This window comes from Salvelinus alpinus, chromosome 13 (assembly GCF_045679555.1).
Source record: "Salvelinus alpinus chromosome 13, SLU_Salpinus.1, whole genome shotgun sequence".
Taxonomy (NCBI): Eukaryota; Metazoa; Chordata; class Actinopteri; order Salmoniformes; family Salmonidae; genus Salvelinus; species Salvelinus alpinus.
Window position 1 is genome coordinate 29,501,195 of NC_092098.1, and position 20,330 is coordinate 29,521,524.

The following is a 20,330-nucleotide window of genomic DNA, read 5'->3' on the forward strand; positions in this document are numbered from 1 at the left end:
TCAACTTATTTGAGTCTCGAATTCTTATGAATTTCCATAAATACTGTGAACAGTGATGTAATGTAACACAATGGACAAATGGGACAGAGAGGATGAATCTGAATCAGTCACCAAACTCCTATTATGTAAGGGCAATCTGAAGCATGGTGTTTTATGTGTATCCCTATAGCACTCTTCTTCTTCCCTTAACCTCTGTGAACTCCTGCGACTTGAAGGTATCTGAAATATGCAAAAGGCTATTCCCACCTTATATAGAATACATTGTTAAGCATTACCTCTGACCCCAATCAACTCTTCACTTTCAACACCTTCATCTTGGAGTTCAAATGACAATGCCTTATTAACACCATAGTCCTTTTTACTACGTTTTTATTGTCAGAATGGTGAGATGTGGAAAGGGTGATGATGTGTAGTTGGCTGTCGGAGGTGATTGGTCGGGTGATTTGAAGGTTGTGATTGGTTCCTTTACTCCGCCTCCTTGTCCTCTCCGTGGGTGATAACGTAGCACAGGTTCTTGTAGTCCAGATTGCCGGCGACGTCCAGGGGGAAGTTTGTGAACATGTCTTCAACCTGGATGAGTAAAGCACACAACGGTCACGCTAGGTCATGGGTTGAAACAATAAATTAACTTAGCCCTTTTGCACTTTGAGCTGAATTTGGTGTGTATATTTAGTTTAAATAGAAGTGAACACACGCATCTCAAGTCAGGATAAGGCCTTCTTTGAGTAAGCCTGGATGAGACAGGAATCTCCACTCATGGTTTTGCTTTATGCTATGAAAACAAGCCATGGTAAACACGCATGCAATATTAATGTGAGTTATTTCTGTGAACGCATCCATGTGCTTTTAAGAAAGACATACCATGGTCTCCAAGGGACTCAGTAGTACTGCATTAGGTCACTGTAAGTACATAGGGTTCCTGTGCATATATAGTTAGAATGGGTCAGTGCTCTAGATCGAATCGTACTACACCGGCTCTGACGCATGTCGGATGTGGCAGGGCTTGCAAACCATTACAGACTTAAAGGGAAGCACAACCGAGAGCTGCCCAGTGACACGAGCATACCAGACGAGCTAAACTACTTCTATGCTCGCGTCGAGGCAAATAACACTGAAACATGCATGACAGCACCAGCTGTTCCGTAAGACTGTGTGATCACGCTCTCCGCAGCCGATGTGAGTAAGACCTTTAAACAGGTCAACATTCCCAAGGCCACAGGGCCAGACGGATTACCAGGACGTGGTATCTCTATTGCACTCCACACTGCCCTTTCCCACCTGGACAAAATGAACACCTATGTGAGAATGCTATTCATTGACTACAGCTCAGTGTTTAACATCATAGTGCCCTCAAAGCTCATCAATAAGCTAAGGACCCTGGAACTAAACACCTCCCTCTGCAACTGGATCCTAGACTTCCTGACGGGCCGCCCCAGGTGGTAAAGGTAGGTAACAACACATCCGCCACGCTAATCCTCAACACAGGCCCCTCAGGGGTGCGTGCTCAGTCCCCTCCTGTACTCCCTGTTCACTCATGACTGCACGGCCAGGCACAACTCCAACACCATCATTAAGTTTGCCGATGACACAACAGTGGTAGGCCTGATCACCGACAATGACGAGACAGCCTATAGGGAGGAGGTCAGAGACCTGGCCGTGTGGTGCCAGGACAACAACCTCTCCCTAAATGTGATCAAGACAAAGGAGATGATTGTGGACTACAGGAAAAAGTGGGCCGAGCACGCCCCCATTCTCATCGACGGGGCTGTAGTGGAGCAGGTTGAGAGCTTCAAGTTCCTTGGTGTCCACATCACCAACAAACTAACATGGTCCAAGCACACCAAGACAGTCGTGAAGAGGGCACGACAAAACCTATTCCCCCTCAAGAGACTGAAAAGATTTGGCATGGGTCCTCAGATCCTCAAAAGGTTCTACAGCTGCACCATCGAGAGCATCCTGACTGGTTGCATCACTGCCTGGTATGGCAACTGCTCGGCCTCCGATCGCAAGACACTACAGAGGGTAGTGCGTACGGCCCAGTACATCACTGGAGCAAAGCTTCCTACCATACAGGACCTTTATACCAGGCGGTGTCAGAAGAAGGCCCTAAAAATTGTCAAAGACTCCAGCCATCCTAGTCATAGACTGTTGTCTCTGCTACCGCACGGCAAGCGGTACCGGAGCACCAAGTCTAGGTCCAAGAGGCTTCTAAACAGCTACTACCCCCAAGCCATATGACTCCTGAACATCTAATCAAATGGCTACCCAGACTATTTGCATTGCCCCCCCTTTTACACCGCTGCTACTCTCTGTTGTTATCTATGCATAGTCACTTTAATAACTCTACCTACATGTACACTACCGTTCAAAAGTTTGGGGTCACTGACTGTAGAAATGTCCTTGTTTTTTAAAGAAAAGCCCTTTTTTGTCCATTAAAATAACTCCAATTTGATCAGAAATACAGTGTAGACATTGTTAATGTTGTAAATGACTATTGTAGCTGGAAACAGCAACAATATGGAATATCTACATAGGCGTACAGAGGCCTATTATCAGCAACCATCACTCCTGTGTTCCAATGGCACGTTGTGTTAGCTAATCCAAGTTTATCATTTTAAAAGGCTAATTGATCATTAGAAAACCCTTTTGCAATTATGTTGGCACAGCTGAAAACTGTTGAGCTGATTTAAAGAAGCAATAAAACTGGCCTTTTTTAGACTAGTTGAGTATCTGGAGTATCAGCATTTGGGGGTTCGATTAAAGGCTCAAAATGGCCAGAAACAAAGACCTTTCTTCTGAAGCTAATCAGTCTATTATTGTTCTGAGAAATGAAGGCTATTCAATGTGAGAAATTACCAAGAAACTGAAGATCTCGTACAATGCTGTGTACTACTCCCTGCACAGAACAGCGAATACTGTCTCTAACCAGAATAGAAAGAGGAGTGGGAGGCCCCGGTGCACAACTGAGCAAGAGGACAATTACATTAGAGTGTCTAGTTTGAGAAACAGACGCCTCACAAGTCCTCAACTGGCAGCTTCATTAAATAGTACCCGCAAAACACCAGTCTCAACATCAGCAGTGAAGAGGCGACTCCGGGATGCTGGCCTTCTAGGCAGAGTTGCAAAGAAAAAGCCATATCTCTGTCCAGTGTCTGTGTTCTTTTGCCCATCTTAATCTTCTATTTTTATTGGCCAGTCTGAGATATGGCTGCATTGTTGGTTAGGGGCTCGTAAGTAAGCATTTCACTGTAATGTCTACACCTGTTCTATTTGGCACATGTGACTGATAAAATGTGTTTTGATTTGATTTGATGGGGACTCAGATCAGATTCACTGTCTTTGTGATGAAACACAGGATCTCTTTTGTGAGGAGTGGTCTGCGGGATGCGTTTGTTCCATAGCATTTCTGGGCCCTGATGGGGCTCAGGGTCACTGATAAATAGGTTAGAAATGGACATGTACAAAATGGACCTGTGTGATAGATGGGACTCTGACAGGAAATTAGGTATGAGTCAACAACAAAAAAGTAGACCCGATTCCAAACCCAAATCCCACTGAGCATCAGAAACTTGAGAGAAGGACATTACCTCAGCTTCGGTGAACTTGTCCGCCTGAGACATGATGTAATATTTGATACTGGAAGGGAAAACGATGATTCGTTAGGTACAGCACATCAACCGTGACAGGGAGTTATTTTCTCAGAGTTGACCCCAAGGAGTTACACATTCTTCCTTAATTATTTCCTAAAACACTTGCAACATTCTACAAGAAAAGGTCTCTTTGCTCAACAAGAATCCATGACTATAAAACTAGCGACGCTATCACTGATGGATAATTATCAGCAATCAAAAAAGAGATGTTCAATAGATTAGAATTTAGTCATTTTTTTAAATTAATCTAATGCCTTACTGTAGTACACTCTTAGAAAAAAAGGTGCTTTGGCTGTCCCCATTGGAGAAGCCTTTGAAGAACCCTTTTGGGTTCCATGAAGAACACTTTCTACAGAGGGTTTTACATGGAACTCAAAAGGGTTCTACCTGGAACCAAAAAGGGTTCTCCTATGGGGACAGCCAAATTACAATTTTTTCTAAGAGTGTAGCTAATGACTTACAGATGTAGGATCTTAATTTTTCCCCTGCTGTAGCAAACTGGCTAATAATAATCCTGCAGCAACAGAAATAGGAATTATTATGTGGATTATAATAAATGGAAAAAAAATTGTAGGGGTTGATCCATTTTTCGTTAGGGCAAATCAAGTCTGACATTTTAAAGTGGAAATTACAAACTTTAAAAGCCTTTTTAAACCTAGAATACACTACAAGTGTGAATTTCCTGCTGTGCAGGAAAATGTTCAGCAACAAAAGAGTGATCAAATTAAGATCCTACATCTGTAGGCCCTGATTCAGACTTGAGTTAAGCGTGTGTAAATGGCACGTAAATACCTGTCTATGCGCTTTTCTCTCTATGCGTAATCTGACCTTGAATTTAAGCATGAGAATAGCATGCTATTCACACACTACTCGTTTGAGGTGGAGCTCGAATAAATGAAGGTGTGGCAGAGGTGTGTCTACAGATACGCTGTATTCTGGCCTTGATTTAATTCCCTCACAATTCCACCAATTTTACGTAAGAGGAACCATGAATAAGATCTAGCGAACCTACCGGTTCTAAGTGGAAAAAGTGTCTACTTAATTTTTTTACGATATAAATAACACCATTCTCCATGCACTGTAATTTACAACTTGAGCTAGGTAAATGTGTAATCTGTTTGGAACATGGGATTGTAAATACATAAAGCAATTGTTTTAGATTATTTTTTCCTTATGATCTCTGGAGATGAGATTGTGAAACCAGCCGTATGGAAGCAAACTGAAAATCATATCAACATGACATGTAGGCTATTGCGGCCCCTTTTCCACGGTGAAATAGAATATAAATAGCTGTGCCGTTATTCCGAATTTGTATTGTATGCCCTCATAATTTGCGTGGACGAAATTTGGAGACCCAAGCTATAGGCTTCTGTAGGGCTGAACTTGCCAAATTGATGTATGCGCTTTTGAATGTTTTGATTATATGCCCAGGCTTTTCTCTGTTTTATTTGAACAATTTGCATCATGTTAAATATTAGCCACTATCAGTAGCCACTATCAGTAATAGCCACATACATTTATTTTCGCAACATTCAATTCCTTTTATAATTCTTTCCTCTGTCATGTCCTTCTTGGGTCGCTAGCATTAGTGGATCATATTAGGCTAACATTGCGCAATAATTTGGGACATGTAGCCTATTTTAATCATTATGGATCTCAGACCACACGTAGCAGGTTAAACCTGGAGCCTGGCGCACTGTTCATGACGACAGGACCATTGTAATACAGTTCCATGATTAGTGAGAATTAGGGTAGATGCATAAAATTATTGTTCAACCCCTATTGTAAACTTTTCTCCACCTTCCAATATTTTATGGATTAAACTTGAATATGACAACTTTCAGGATAAATCAAACCACTGTATTTTTTATTAATCAATATATTTAGAGCATAAAGGCTCTCAAAACAGTTAAAAAAAAATATTCATACATACTTTCTTAACCTAAATAATCTAGAAGATCAAACTATCTACCAGTTGGTGCGGAAACGGAGACGAATATGCATAGATGGCTTCATTTTATTGATCCCTATATTCTGACTCAGTTCTCTCAAGGCATGAATTCCAAAACTGGGATCAAGCCCTTATGGAATAATTCCTAAAGCGACTAATTAGATAATTTTAGGAATTTGATCATTACTGACTGTACTGCATGCCCAGGGGAAAGAGCTACAGGTACTGTTTCAATGTTTGATGGTATTAGAGTTCATAAAATCCTTACTCTTCTCCCTTGAGGACGCCCTGTCCCTCGGGGTCGAAGATCTTGAAGGCGTTAATAATGGTCTCTTCAGGATCAGTACCTGAGAGAAGACACATGTTTCAGACATACAGCTGGTCTGTCTAAACAGTGCACCGTGGGAAAATGTCACTAAAGGAAAATACAATTTTCCTCATTATAATTCTAGTTCTTAATTTCTGTCTGAATATATGATTGTTGTAAAGCATTATCTAGCCATAATTCTTCTGTTTACATGTGATGCACTATCTATGACATGTGCAAGCCCTAGTCGGCCATACAGGGGTGTTGCCTGACCTTTCAACTTCTCGCCAAACATGGAGAGGAATATGGTGAAGTTGATGGGTCCAGGGGCCATCTTCAGCATCTCGTCCAGCTCATCATTACCCACATTGAGACGGCCTGCAGAGACACACAGGACAGGAAGAGATACAGGTCAGAGTTCATTGGGATCACTCACATGACCAGGTGGGGAAAGTGGGAAAGTACAGCAGCACAGGTCTTATGGTCAGAGATGGATCAGTTGGATCAGTCATTCTCTAAATCAATTTTTGTGTTTTGTGAAGCAATCATTACAGTCTCATTGGAGATAGCTAGAGGAGAGAGGGTGTGTTAAACTACTTTAAACCAACCATGGCATTGTTGAATACTTTTTTCTGATTGGCTTAAAGGGCATTATAGAGTGCATTATTTCCCGTTATAAAACTGGGTGGTTTGAGCCCTGAATGCTGATTGGCTGAAAGCTGTGGTATATCAGACCATATACCATGTATTTACTGGTATAATTACGCTGATAACCAGTTTATAATTAAGTGATACTGCCCGATAAGCCGGTGTTTGGAGGACCTACTGGCACAGGTGTTGTTATCACTTTTATACAACGGGTTACCGACATATTCAAATAATGATTGACATTTTTAATTAAAAACGTTATTTTTATGAATTTATTCATACTATTTCATCCTTCCACAAGATATACATCCATAACAATGAGCTAATGAGGCGTGAACATTTTCTCACTCGTCAGGACACTGTTGTTCAGAAGACCTAGCCAACAACACAGCTAACACGATTACTTCAAACTGAAGCTGGAAAGACTGCAAACTAGTTGCACTTCGTTTCGTTTTATTTCTTTGTATATATCCATAAAAAGGATGCAGCTGATTCATGATTTCGACTGGCTGAGAAACGCTGCCTGCCTGTCTGTCTCATCCCGACTCCTGACACCATCATTACTATGGGACAGTTGGAAATCGAATTTGAATATTGAAACAATGTTGCAGATGTTGGAGAGATAGACAGCAAGTTTTATACAGATCTCTGCTGTTGAAAACTAGATGTTAGTCTAAAATAAATGTGAGATAATGTCTAGATGCTTTTTGTAATGGAGATCAAGTTTATAAATTGCTTGGCTTGGCTGATGAGGCAGTGGATTGTGCAGTCAAATTGAACAGAGTAAACAGGCATTTTAATGTCACAGATTTAGCCAGTGGTAACTTGTGGAATTGACACGAGCTGGAATACGATTTTAACCAATCAGCATTCAAGATTAAGCAATAAGGCCCGAGGAGGTGTGGTTTATGGCCAATATACCATGGCTAAGGGCTGTTCTTAGGCATGACCCAACGCAAGGGTTTGTGGTACTGTATATGGCCAATATGTGACCGACAGGCTCAAATCGGTCTTATGTAGCAACATTTGAAATGGTGTTTTTTACATTGGATAAAAGTAGAGACTCAGAGCAACAAATGGTATATCATACACTACAGTTGAGGAACAATGGGAAAGTAATTTTGCTTTTAAAGTTGATAAACAGCTCACTGAACATTAGTCGCCCTAGCAGAGCTGGTTAGGCTGTTATGTTATCCAGAGCGTTGGTGACTGCAACTGTGCTGTCAGATTGTCTGTTCCTAAAATCAAAACGTGTCGCTCTCTGAGCGTTCAGAGCGCATGGCCGATGTGTAGGGTTCACCCGAACGTTCTGACCTCACAATGTCAGTCAAGCACCCAAGCTAACTGGCTAGCTACTTCTGTATCCAGGCACTGCACGTTGCGTCGTGCGTAAGAACACTCATTAGCACACCTATGCATGGTAGCTATCAGCAGGCTAGAATGTAATGGCTATAGTTAATTCTTACATGTTCTGTTAGAGCTGCTTTTGAAAGCAAAAGTTGAATTGAAAACATTGTCATTGTTGAATTCGGTTTTAATAAAAGCAAGCTAGGGCTGATGGTTTGGTTAGCTAAACTAGCAAGTCTGTTTGGTTACCAGGGTAACTACTGTAGCTGTCTGATTGGCTTGCTAGCTACTTCAGTGGATGCCAAACACATTTCATCCAGCAAATTAACGCATTTATAGCGCCAAATGTGTTAAATTGTAGCCACATCCTTGGAGAAGTAGTTACGCAAGGGATAGTCAACCCGGGGCTCTATGCGTTCTCTGGAGAAAAAAAATGCATCTCCATGCGTTCATTATTCTCCATAGAACGCATAGCCCTTGTTGATTATCCCTTGCGCAACTACTTCTCCAAGGATGATAACCTCACCCACCCCTTTTATAATGCAAAGGGAATTCTCCAGAGGAGTTACTAACATTAGCCTTAGCTCACCCAGAGCGCAGAAGGTGTCCCTCAGGTCACTCTTGTCAATGAAACCGTCTCTGTTCTGGTCCATGATTGTGAAAGCCTCCTTGAACTCCTGGATCTGGGCTTGCTCAAACATGGAGAACACATTGGAGCTGGCCTCTGCTGCCTTCTTCTTTGCCTTCTTGGGTGCCTGAGATACAGAGGTAGGATCTTAATTTGAGCTAGTTTGCTACAGCAGGAAAATAATCCTGCAGCAACAGGAAATGTGAATTATTACAGTATGTGGATTATAATTAATGGACATTTTTGTTGGGGTTCATACATTTTTTCGTAAGGGAAAATCAAGTCTAAAAGTTGAAATTAGACATTTCTGAACATCAGAAGCCTTTTTAAACCTAAAATACACTACAAGTTTTACATGTCCTTCAATGTAAGGTTCTCCTGCAACAGGGTGATCAAAATAAGATCCTACATCGGTACACAGGAAAATGACAAGTTCTTTGATGTTATGATGAATAGCAACAGCTTGCATACATTTTGATACAGATTGCATACAGTGACATTATGATGTTTTGACAGTATCATGTAATATTACAGTAATATAACAGTAATAATATAATTACTGTTATATTTCCTAAAAAATAATAGGTCATCATTTACTGGATTGTATTTCAAATGCACAACCAAAACTGAACATCTAACATTGAGCTACAGAGCACAGCATCCAGTCACAAAACTACATGGCTATTAATAGAGTTTGAATAAATGCATTTAAAAACATTAACAGGTGTCTACTTCTGAAGTAAGTTTAGCTACTCCAAGAACTCTCAGCATCCTAGACACCATAGAAGTGAGACACCTAGTTAACCTCAAGGTGAAGATGAAGACAAGTAGAGAGGAGAGAGTGAAGGAGGTGTCATTCTTACCATTGTGTTAGGAGTTTCTCAGTTGTTCACTTACTCTTGAGAGAACACTAAAAAGTGACCCTGGTTACTTATATAGCAAAACATTTGGCTCCTCTGCCCACCTGCACTATGTTTAGACAATGGGGGGACATTACCCTAGGCATGCCAGCCATATAAAGGACTAACACCCACCGCCCCCAGCCACCCATTGTAATTGACCCATGCAGGGGTGCTGTGGCTCTGAACAGTTTAAGTGACACACTATCTTAGAAGCAGGGGACACGGTTAGAAGTTCTGGCACCTATCCTCGAGAGGGGGCTGGGGGGGGGGGGGGGGGGGGGTATGGGTAGTTGTAAATACGTGAGAATGCCTCAGACTTCACAGGTCCTGTACACTCTTAGAAAAAGGGTTTCACTAATAGGAGGGTTGGACACCATGACTGGATCGGATAAGGGCACTGAGGTCATGGCAGGCATTGTTGAACACTAAACTGTTGCATTGTCTCACAATTAAACATTATAATCAACACCTAAGATGTTTCTTTAGAGAGTTGAGCATTGAGCAACCACTACAGCGATGACTGCAGTAAATAACATTGACACAGCTCAAGTCAGCTGCACACTCAAGATAGCTCACTTTTGTCAAACAATTCAGTTGTGCTCACAGTTCAACATTTATTTCTGAAATAGTATTTTGGGACCAAAGTATGTCACTATTGGCAGCACAGATGTGTCTGGGTAGTATAAGCCAAACACCAGATTCTTGATAGAAACATAAGCCCTTCAGATTGAATGGTCAAGCGATAAAATAGCTCCTATTGACCTCAGTTGTACAGATATGGATTGCTGTTGTGCTGGCGGCGCTTTATATGTTTGTGTGGAAAACAGGTGACCATTGTTGTGTCAGACGGCAGTAACTCATCTCCACAGGAGAGAGGCCTATTTTAGCTGAGTGATACATAGGTGTGTGTGTGTGTGTGTGTGTGTGTGTGTGTGTGTGTGTGTGTGTGTGTGTGTGTGTGTGTGTGTGTGTGTGTGTGTGTGTGTGTGTGTGCGTGCGTGCGTGCGTGCGTGCGTGCGTGCGTGCGTGCGTGCGTGCGTGCGTGTGAGTGTGCACGTGCGTGTGTGTACAGTAAAATAAAATTTGCTCGTATAACGAATGGGTTTGGGGAGACTTTGAAGACTGTGGAGAATGTCCTATTGCTGTGGCCCCTGGCACGACATTGTGTGGACCAGGGTGAGGATATTCACGGAGGGCCAATGGAGGGTTGTGTCCATGTTGGGTGCTTCTCCAAGCAGAGGGAGCGGCGAGGAGTCAAGGTCTCCAGGGGCAACAGTGCCATGGGCACTGCATTCCTCCACTAACACAGATGACTTGGACTCCTTCCAAGCATTATTCTTGCACCCTCAAGGCCCTCCTCCATTTCCACACAGCCCTGTCAATCACTGTATTCACATCATAGACTACCAGACATGTCAATCACTTCTAGAATTCTCCCCCTACTGCATGTAGGGCTACATGCACAATATGTACTCTAGTTATATCTGACTCAGGGGAGTGTTTGCCGAATGGCCAAATGGCATTCCTTTCAGATCCACTGTCCACACGGAGAGGAGAAATAAAGGCTTAGAGACAGGGACAAGGTCTCACATTTGCACAAAAATCCAAGTTTTGCATATGTGTCTCTCATATTAGAATTTAGCCCTGTGAGAGTATGCGCATCTTTGAGTGTAGTCCCTATTATTAGACACTTCCCAGTGAATGTTTTGTCTGTGTTGACTAATTCCTTGACAGGGGGAAAGGATCCATCTGATCCACCTGATCCACCTGAAGCTCACTGTTGTCATAGGGCTTTGGCCAGCTCAATTTATTATAGGCCACTCCATCAGTTAGGCCTTCAGCGCCCCCCGGTGATTAAATTGCGGTTGCTAACTGTGAAATTGAGATCAAGCTCATACAGACACCCTATCTGAAATTGACCCCTTCCCCCTAAACAATTGTGGAGATCTGAGATTTAATAACTGTAAGCGTATGGCAAAACCTCAGCCTAGAAGAACAAGCTTGAACTATTACAGAAGGTACATTTTTTATTTAACTAGGTAAGTCAGTTAAGAACAAATTCTTATTTACAATGACAGACTAGTGGGTTAACTGCCTTGTTCAGGGACAGAACGACAGCTTTGTACCTTGTCAGCTCAGGGATTCGATCTACCAACCTTTCAGTTACTGGCCCAACAGTCTAACCACTAGGCTACCTGCCATCCCAAAATTAGGGTGAGGGAACTCCTAGATTCTGCAGAGATAATGAAAGATAATGCCAAGCAAGGTACAGTACCGTGCATTAACAAAGCTTTTTTGGAAGGTGAAAATATGTTAATGAATTAATACATATACTAAGTGGTTTAGCTATCTCTTACAGAAGGATATTATATACCTCAGCTAAATAGTAATTTCATATGATTGTCAGTAGATGGCGACGTATTCCCAGAGAAGGGCACTGATCATACTTTATACCGTTTCAATTTACAGTGAAACTAAACAATACCAGGTAGAGAGAGTGGATGAACCTCCATCTTTGATGTTAGTCCATTAACTTTGTTGACATATTTAGTAAGTACCTGAAAAATAATGTATATTTATCCCACAGAATATTTGTTTTTATTTCTGTCTGATATATAGTAATGCAATATGATATGACATTAATAATCTATCAAATTATTCCAATGATGAACCTCTACTTGAACCAATAATGGCACTATAATATGATTTACATTCCATCCCCCACATACACACAAACACTCCCACAGACAAGCACCCAACAATACTCGCTGGGTGGCTTTCAACTCACCCTCCCAATTCCATTCATTTCCGATGTCTTCTAAAAGGCTAGCATTTCCTTAATTAAAATTTAATTCAGCATGCCGTCTCCTTAAAACAAGGACTAGCCTCCAGAGAATTCTTATTTGATTAAAAAAAGACGAGGAGGAGAAGCGGGGAGTCATGGGTAGATCTTCGTGTGGGGGAGACGGCCCTAATTGGGCTCCCCAGAGGGCCCTGACTGAGAGAGAGCGAGAGAGGGAGAACAAGTCAGAGAGAGAGAAAGGGAGAGAGAGAGAGAGCGGGAGAGAGAGGGGCAGCAGCAGTAGCAACAGCAGTAGTGGTAGTCGTAGCACCAGGCTCTGGTGGGTTAGGAAAACAAATTGCCAGTGGGAGGGAAGATGCTGGGCTGAGTGCTCCCTGAGCCCCTTGCTGAGGAGAGGGGAGGAGCACAGAGCCTCAGGGGTCTACTGGGGCCCTCCTCAAATCCCAATCCCCTCCTCAGCACCGCACTGCACGCCTGGGCTACTATCTGCTACAGCTCCCTATGTCTCACTCTTCCTCTCTTCCCCTGTGTGATTTCAGCTCTCTTCTTTTCCCCTTTTCTCTCTCCCTCTCTCTTCATGTGTGAGCTATACTTATGTTCCCTCTCTCCCTCTCCCTTCTGAGCTATACTTCAACATGGCTCCTCTCTCGCTCTTTCCTCTTACTGTACCCGAGTTACACTGCTTCCTCTGTTCCCCCTCTCCCCCCTCTGTCTTCATCCCTTTTCCTGCACACTTGTATGAATATTTGTGTGTGCGTGCACATGTATGTGTGTGTGTGACTTTCTGACAGTCACATAAGGGAGCCCAGCCAGGGGAGATGGGGACAGGAAAGTGTATCCTTCTCAGTTCCCTCATGGCCTATGTGCATTCAGCATGTCACTGCTATTGTTGTAGTCCATTTGCATAGCAATGCTTTGTTTGAATTAGCCCACGGCACAATTTATATATTTTTATCTCTACAGTTTCAGTGCATAATGTACTGTCATTTTGAATAAGAATTCAATTTTAAGAATTATGATGTGTGTGTATGCTACTATTCATTTTTCTTTAAGTGATATTCACTGCTGTACGTCCTCCTGTACATGTAATGTAAAACGTTGGTACCATTCTTCAACGCAGCACACCAAGTTGGCAGGTTGATTAACAGTAATTTTCCATTTTAATTGGGAAACCCAAACATAATTAATCATCAGAAAGCCCCCTACCCCCACCTTTCTCCTTCTTTCCTCCCTCTCTCTCTCTCTCTCTCTCTCTCTTTCTTTTTTGAAAGGAGATGTTGGGAAACGCTCCTTCATCAAACTTGCCCATCCGTGTCTGTTAAGTTCCCATCTTCCGCTGCGCAAACACAATCGTCACGCCGAAGTGCCTTGTTAAGGCACAGATAGCCCCCAGAGAGAGAGAGGGGCTAGCTGGTCCCTGCAATACTGACGCACTCACATGCATGATTAGCTTTAAATGGACGGCCCTGATGAGGCCAGGACTGACGGCGTATCTACGACACTCACTCAATGTCTAGCAAGAGAGTGGGAGACTGAGGAAAGGAGAGAGAAAGAGGGAGAGAGAGAGGGGGGAGGAGGACATGTAGAGAAAGGGAAAGAGAGAAGGGCAGAGAAAGGAATAGATGGAGAGAGAGAGAGAGAGAGAGAGAGAGAGAGAGAGAGAGAGAGAGAGAGAGAGAAGCCGACAGAATCGTTTAAATAAATCCTATATGTGTGGGGGGAGAAAAAGTGATACATGCATTTAAATCTCAAGTGCTTTCAGCACATTTTCTCCAGGATTTGTCTTTGATTAATGTAATATCTCCTCTTCAAAGACAATATACATTTGTTCAACATTTCTACAAAAGTCTAGCTTAATTGAGACCTCTAGCTTCTTTTCTCCATTCAGAACTGTAACTTATAGCCGAAACTCATTTTTTCTCTATTTAGTTACTAATAGTTGTCCAATTTAGTCTCATTACGAGTTGAGCATTTCATTGGAATAAGTCCTCTTAAACAGAGAGTGAGAGGAGGTGATGTGAGATACAGATGCGAGTGTAATAGCTAGCTACAGTTGAAGTCGGAAGTTTACATACACTTAGGTTGGAGCCATTAAAACTCGTTTTTCAACCACTCCACAAATTTCTTGTTAACAAAGTATAGTTTTGGCAAGTCGGTTAGGACATCTACTTTGTGAATGACACAAGTAATTATTCCAACAATTGTTTACAGACAGAATATTTCACTTATAATTCACTGTATCATAATTCCAGTGGGTCAGAAGTTTACATACACTAAGTGCCTTTATACTGCTTGGAAAATTCCAGAAGATTATGTCATGGATTTAGAAGCTTCTGATAGGCTAACTGACATAATTTGAGACAATTGGAGGTGTACCTGTGGATGTATTTCAAGGCCTACCTTCAAACTCAGTGGCTCTTTGCTTGACATCATGGGAAAATCAAAAAGAATCAGCCAAGACCTCAGGAAAAAAATTGTAGACCTCCACAAGTCTGGTTCATCCTTGGGAGCAATTTCCAAACGCCTGAAGGTCCCACGTTCATCTGTACAAACAATAGTACGCAAGAATAAACACCATGGGACCACGCAGCCGTAATACCGCTCAGGAAGGAAACGCATTATGTCTCCTAGAGATAAAGGTACTTTGGTGCAAAAAGTGCAAATCAATCCCAGAACAACAGCAAAGGACCTTGTGAAGATGCTGGAGGAAACAGGTACAAAAGTATCTATATCCACAGTAAAACGAGTCCTATATCGACATAACCTGAAAGGCCGCTCAGCAAGGAAGAAGCCACTCCTCCAAAACCGTCATAAAAAATCCAGACTACAGTTTGCAACTGCACATGAGGACAAAGATCGTACTTTTTGGAGAAATGTCCACTGGTCTGATGAAACAAAAATAGAACTGTTTGGCCATAATGACCATCGTTATGTTTGGAGGGAAAAGGGGGAGGCTTGCAAGCCGAAGAACACCATCCCAACTGTGAAGCGCGGGGGTGGCAGCATCATGTTGTGGGGGTGCTTTGCTGCAGGAGGGACTGATGCACTTCACAAAATAGATGGCCAATTATGTGGATATATTGAAGCAACATCTCAAGGCATCAGTCAATAAGTTGAAGGTTGGTCGCAAATGGGTCTTCCAAATGGACAATGACCCCAAACATACTTCCAAAGTTGTGGCAAAATGGCTTAAGGACAACAAAATCAAGGTATTGGAGTGGCCATCACAAATCCCTGACCTCAATCCTATAGAAAATCTGTGGGCAGAACTGAAAAAGCATGTGCAAGCAAGGCGGCCAACAAACCTGACTCAGTTACATCAGCTCTGTCAGCAGGAATGGGCCAAAATTCACCCAACTTATTGTAGGAAGCTTGTGGAAGGCTACCCGAAACGTTTGACCCAAGTTGAACAATTTAAAGGCAATGCTACCAAATACTAATTGAGTGTATGTAAACTTCTGACCCACTGGGAATGTGGTGAAAGAAATAAAAGCTGAAATAAATCACTCTCTACTATTATTCTGACATTTCACATTCATGAAATAAAGTGGTGATCCTAACTGACCTAAGACAGGGAATTTTTACTCTGGTTAAATGTCAGGAATTGTGAAAAACTGAGTTTAAATGTATTTGGCTAAGGTGTATGTAAACTTCCGACTTCAACTGTATATATTATCCATGATTATGATTAGGTCATTGTGTGTGCATGTCATGTGTCTGTCTATATGCCAACCTATCTGTCTGTACTGTACGTATAGTGCATTCGGAAAGTACTCAGACCCCTATCCTTTTCCCACATTTTGTTACAATTGTGTCTTATTCTAAAATGGATAAACATATTTTTTTCCTCATCAATCTACACACAATATCCCATAATGACAAAGTGAAAACAGGTTTTTAGAAATGTTTGCTAAATTATTAAAAATATAACATGTAAATACCTTCTTTACATAAGTATTCAAACCCTTTGCTATGAGATTTGAAATTGAGCTCAGGTGCATCCTGTATCCATTGGTCTTTTTTTATGTTTCTATAACTTGATTGGAGTCCACCTGTGGTAAATTTAATTGATTGGACATGATTTGGAAAGGTACACATCTGTCTATATAAGGTCTCACAGATGACAGTGCATGTCCGAGAAAAAACCAAGCCATGAGGTTGAAGGAATATTCCGTAGATCTCCGAGACAGGATTGTGTCGAGGCACAGATTTGGGGAAGGGTACCAAACAATTTATGCAGCATTGAAGGTCCCCAAGAACACAGTGTCCTCCATCATTCTTAAATGGAAGAAGTTTGGAACCACCAAGACTCTTCCTAGAGCTGGCCGCCAGGCCAAACTGAGCAATCGGGGGAGAAGAGCCATGGTCAGGGAGGTGACCAAGAACGCGATGGTCACTCTGACAGAGCTCAAGAGTTCCTCTGTGGAGATGGGAGAACCTTTTAGAAGGACAACCATTTCTGCAGCACTCCACCAAACAGACCTTTATGGTAGAGTGGCCAGACGGAAGCCACTCCTCAGTAAAAGGAACATGTCAGCCCGATTGGAGTTTGCCAAAAGACACCTAAAGGACTCTCACATCATGAGAAACAACATTCTCTGGTCTGATGAAACCAAGATTGAACTCTTTGGCCTGAATGCCAAGCGTCACATCTGGAGGAAACCTGGCACCATCCCTACGGTGAAACATGGTGGTGGCAGCATCATGCTGTGGGGATGTTTTTCAGTGGCAGGGACTGGGAGACTAGTCAGGATGGAGGGAAAGATGAACAGAGCAAAGTACAGAGAGATCCTTCATGAAAATCTGCTCCAGAGCGCTCAGGACCTCAGACTGGGGGCGAAGGTTCACCTTCCAACACGACAACAACCCTAAGCACACAGCCAAGACAACACAGGAGTGGCTTCGGGACAAGTCTCTGAATGTCCTTACGTGGCCCAGCCAGGGCCTGAAATTGAACCCGATTGAAACATCTCTGGAGAGACATGAAAATAGCTGTGTAGCGACGCTCCCCATCCAACCTGATAGAGCTTGAGAGGATATGCAGAGAAGAATGGAAGAAACTCCCCAAATACAGGTGTGCCAAGCTTGTAGCGTCATACCCAAGAAGACATGAGGCTGTTATCGCTGCCAAAGGTGCTTCAACAAAGTACTGAGTAAAGGATCTGAATACTTGTGTAAATGTGATATTTCAGTTTTAATTTTTTATAAATTAGCAAACATTTCTAAAAAACTGTTTTTGCTTTGTCAATATGGGGTATTGTGTGTAGATTGATGAGCGAAAAAAAAAGATTTAATCCATTTAAGATTAAGGCTTTAACGAAACAAAATGTGGATAAAGTCAAGGGGTCTAAATACTTTCCGACGGCACTGTATGAGTGTTTGTTTGCCTTTGTATGTTCTCCTATACTCTAATAATTTAATTGAAAATGTTCTAGACCACTACCTGTGCCTGGGAGGGTTCTAGTGGGGGAAAGTGCACTACTGAACAGACACAGTGAGATAATACTGACAGGATGTCTCTCTCTCTCACGGTAAGGATACCCTTGGCTGCAATTGAAAAGGGCATGCTGGCCTGTCTTTCAGGTTTGATTTCTAATCACTGTGCACCCCACCCAGCCCAAGCATTAACTGAGAGAAAATGTATGTGGGTGAATGGGGGAAAAGTCACTCATAAACAGAAAGTGCATCCATTAATAAGTTGACAGGGGTTTTATGAGGGATTGTAGGAGGTTTGTACTCACTATGAATAAATGGCAGCCCGCTCCTATGGTTGACTTAGTATTTAGTAGTCTTCTAAATGTATTGAATTTGAAATGAGGTAGTCTAAGATAACTTGTTTGAGTACATCAGTTTATCGGCTGTATAAATTGGTTGCCTCTATATGTTCTCAAGCAGGCCATTTTGTGGTTTAATAGAATCCACAGATGTTTCACCTAAAAGCATTAATTTACTCTTTGCTTCTTAGAATGATTCATTAGATAACGTAATGTCTGTTTGGGGGTGTGATGATAAAATCCATACGTTTAGGAGAACAGACTAGTTTGGTGCGCTAGGTCTTATGGGGGATCTTAATTACATGTACGGTTACATGCATCAAATGACAGGGTCGAACAAGTATGCATTTCCTTCTCTTCAAGTGGGCTTGCATGCGGTGCCATGGGATTTTGTTAAATGCTAAATGTGTCTGGTGTTTCTCTTTACTTTTCAACAAGTTATTCTGCCACTAATGAGCCAAAGAACTTTAAGAGCCAGGAATTTTCAACGGGAGCAATTGTGGCTGGGTGAAACAGCCTCTGATTCTATGGTAACTTAGAAAGGCTATACTGTTTCCTTCAAATGCAATAGAATGGAACATTTTCAGATTATCATGGAAACAAACATTCTTGTACAATGATATACAAATAGTCTGGAAAAAATGGTTGCTTCTAAGACAGCTAAATTTATCATTTTGTACTGTGCAGGGTTCAACAAAAGTGCAAAATCCAAATTGAAGTTGAACTTCATATTATATAAATATATGTATATTATATAAATAACCTTTATCAGCATAACAAAAATGTTCAACAGTCTGTGACTACGGAAAATATATATATATAAAAAGATAACACTACATTCAGGCCTGCTGTATTAAGGCAAATAAATAATGATGTCAATAGTATGTGTGCAGGAGTGAACAATACTTGGCTTTATAATCACTGTGATTACATGATTATTTTTTATTTGGGACTTTAAAATAATTAAAACTGACATCCAGCAATATTCAAGTTCTTAAATGTGTTAAAAGTTTACATGAGTTACTTGACCTTAATATATACATTTTCTCTATTATAAACAAAAACACCAAAGTTGTGATTAAATTCTTTAAGTTTACTTTAGGCTATTTTAGATCTGTAAAATCTGAGAAAAGGTGTTGGTGAATAGTTTGTAAAGTCAAAAGAAGGAAACTTTACAATCGAAAATAGCATAATGTATATAGCACAACATTGAAACCTATAGATTCAAGCAGGTTGCTCGTATTCCTATTTCAGACCTACAGGGGCGCTGTTATCCCAAATTCAAGTTCAAATTCAAGCACACATTGCTGAGACGGCTGAAGTATTAATAAACATTAGTCCATGAACATATAGTAATGCTTTTACAATGCAAACTATACATTGCAATTACTACATTTATTTAAAAAAGTTCAAGTAAAACATTCTGTGCAGGAATTAATTTACAATAAAATAGGTCTAACCTCCTATCAGTGTTATTTTTAAAACCCTTACAGAGCTTTATCATGATTAATTGGATTCCTTTCTAATATCAAGTTTAACAACCTCAATATAACGAGATCAAACTATAGAGGCCTAATTAAAATGCATTTGATCAGACACTGTTTCCTTTTTTATCAACAAATATCCCCACTATAAAACTACCAATCAATTGATTGGTGGTGGCTTGTTCAAGTAAGAACACTTCAATAGGGCGTTTGTTTATACGTTTTAATTTACAAAGGGCGTTCATACGTTTTAATTTGTTTGTTTTAATTTGTTTCACTTGAAAGAGAACTGACGGTTCACAAAATAATTGTTTGACTTAAAAGATGGCTGCCACAAAGAACTAGTAACATGACTAGAGTAAAAACGAACTATTATAGAATGATCATCTTAATCCAACAATCATTAAATGCATTTGAGCATTGATGAATAAATTGCACAAAGAAATGACAGAAACATCAGAAACAATAGCCTAAATGTAAAACACGAGGAACTACATTTGGCAATCATTTTCTAATGTATAGTAAGCAATATGAAATAGCAATATTGGCAATAACAGGTCGAAAAACGAATAAGCAGTCCAAAATGCACACTCGACAACAAATCTTACTGCATCGTTCACGATCTACGTGGAAGATCCATCCCGTGTTTTAGCTGTTAAAGAAATTGCCAACCCCCATTCAATAATTCTATTCCGTGGCCCTATTCAATATTACAGGTTCCTGTTCAATAACTCCATTCCGCGCACATGTTCAATAAGCGATGGCCCTGTTCAATTGCTCCGCTCCGTGTTTTGCGCGCGCTCCCCCTCCTTTCTACTGAACTCCAGCCCCTCGCG

At 41.4% G+C, this 20,330-nt stretch overlaps 1 protein-coding gene across 3 annotated transcripts; it reads right to left on the minus strand.

Annotated features, from left to right (window-relative positions):
* Positions 1-352: 352 nt before the first annotated feature.
* On the minus strand, positions 353-20,329 carry LOC139538066 (myosin regulatory light chain 2, ventricular/cardiac muscle isoform-like). Of its 3 annotated transcripts, none has more exons than XM_071340021.1 (6): positions 20,103-20,329; positions 8,493-8,658; positions 6,182-6,286; positions 5,870-5,948; positions 3,588-3,636; positions 353-570 (listed from the first exon to the last, which is right to left on the minus strand). In XM_071340021.1, exons 2-6 carry the CDS (start codon positions 8,602-8,604, stop codon positions 466-468), a joined length of 450 nt encoding a protein of 149 aa, XP_071196122.1. In that variant the 5' UTR covers positions 8,605-8,658; positions 20,103-20,329; the 3' UTR covers positions 353-465. The 3 variants fall into 3 exon arrangements, with proteins under 3 accessions (XP_071196122.1, XP_071196120.1, XP_071196121.1); XM_071340019.1 differs by lacking the exon at positions 20,103-20,329 and adding an exon at positions 12,222-12,762; XM_071340020.1 differs by lacking the exon at positions 20,103-20,329 and adding an exon at positions 9,395-9,518.
* Position 20,330: the final 1 nt, after the last annotated feature.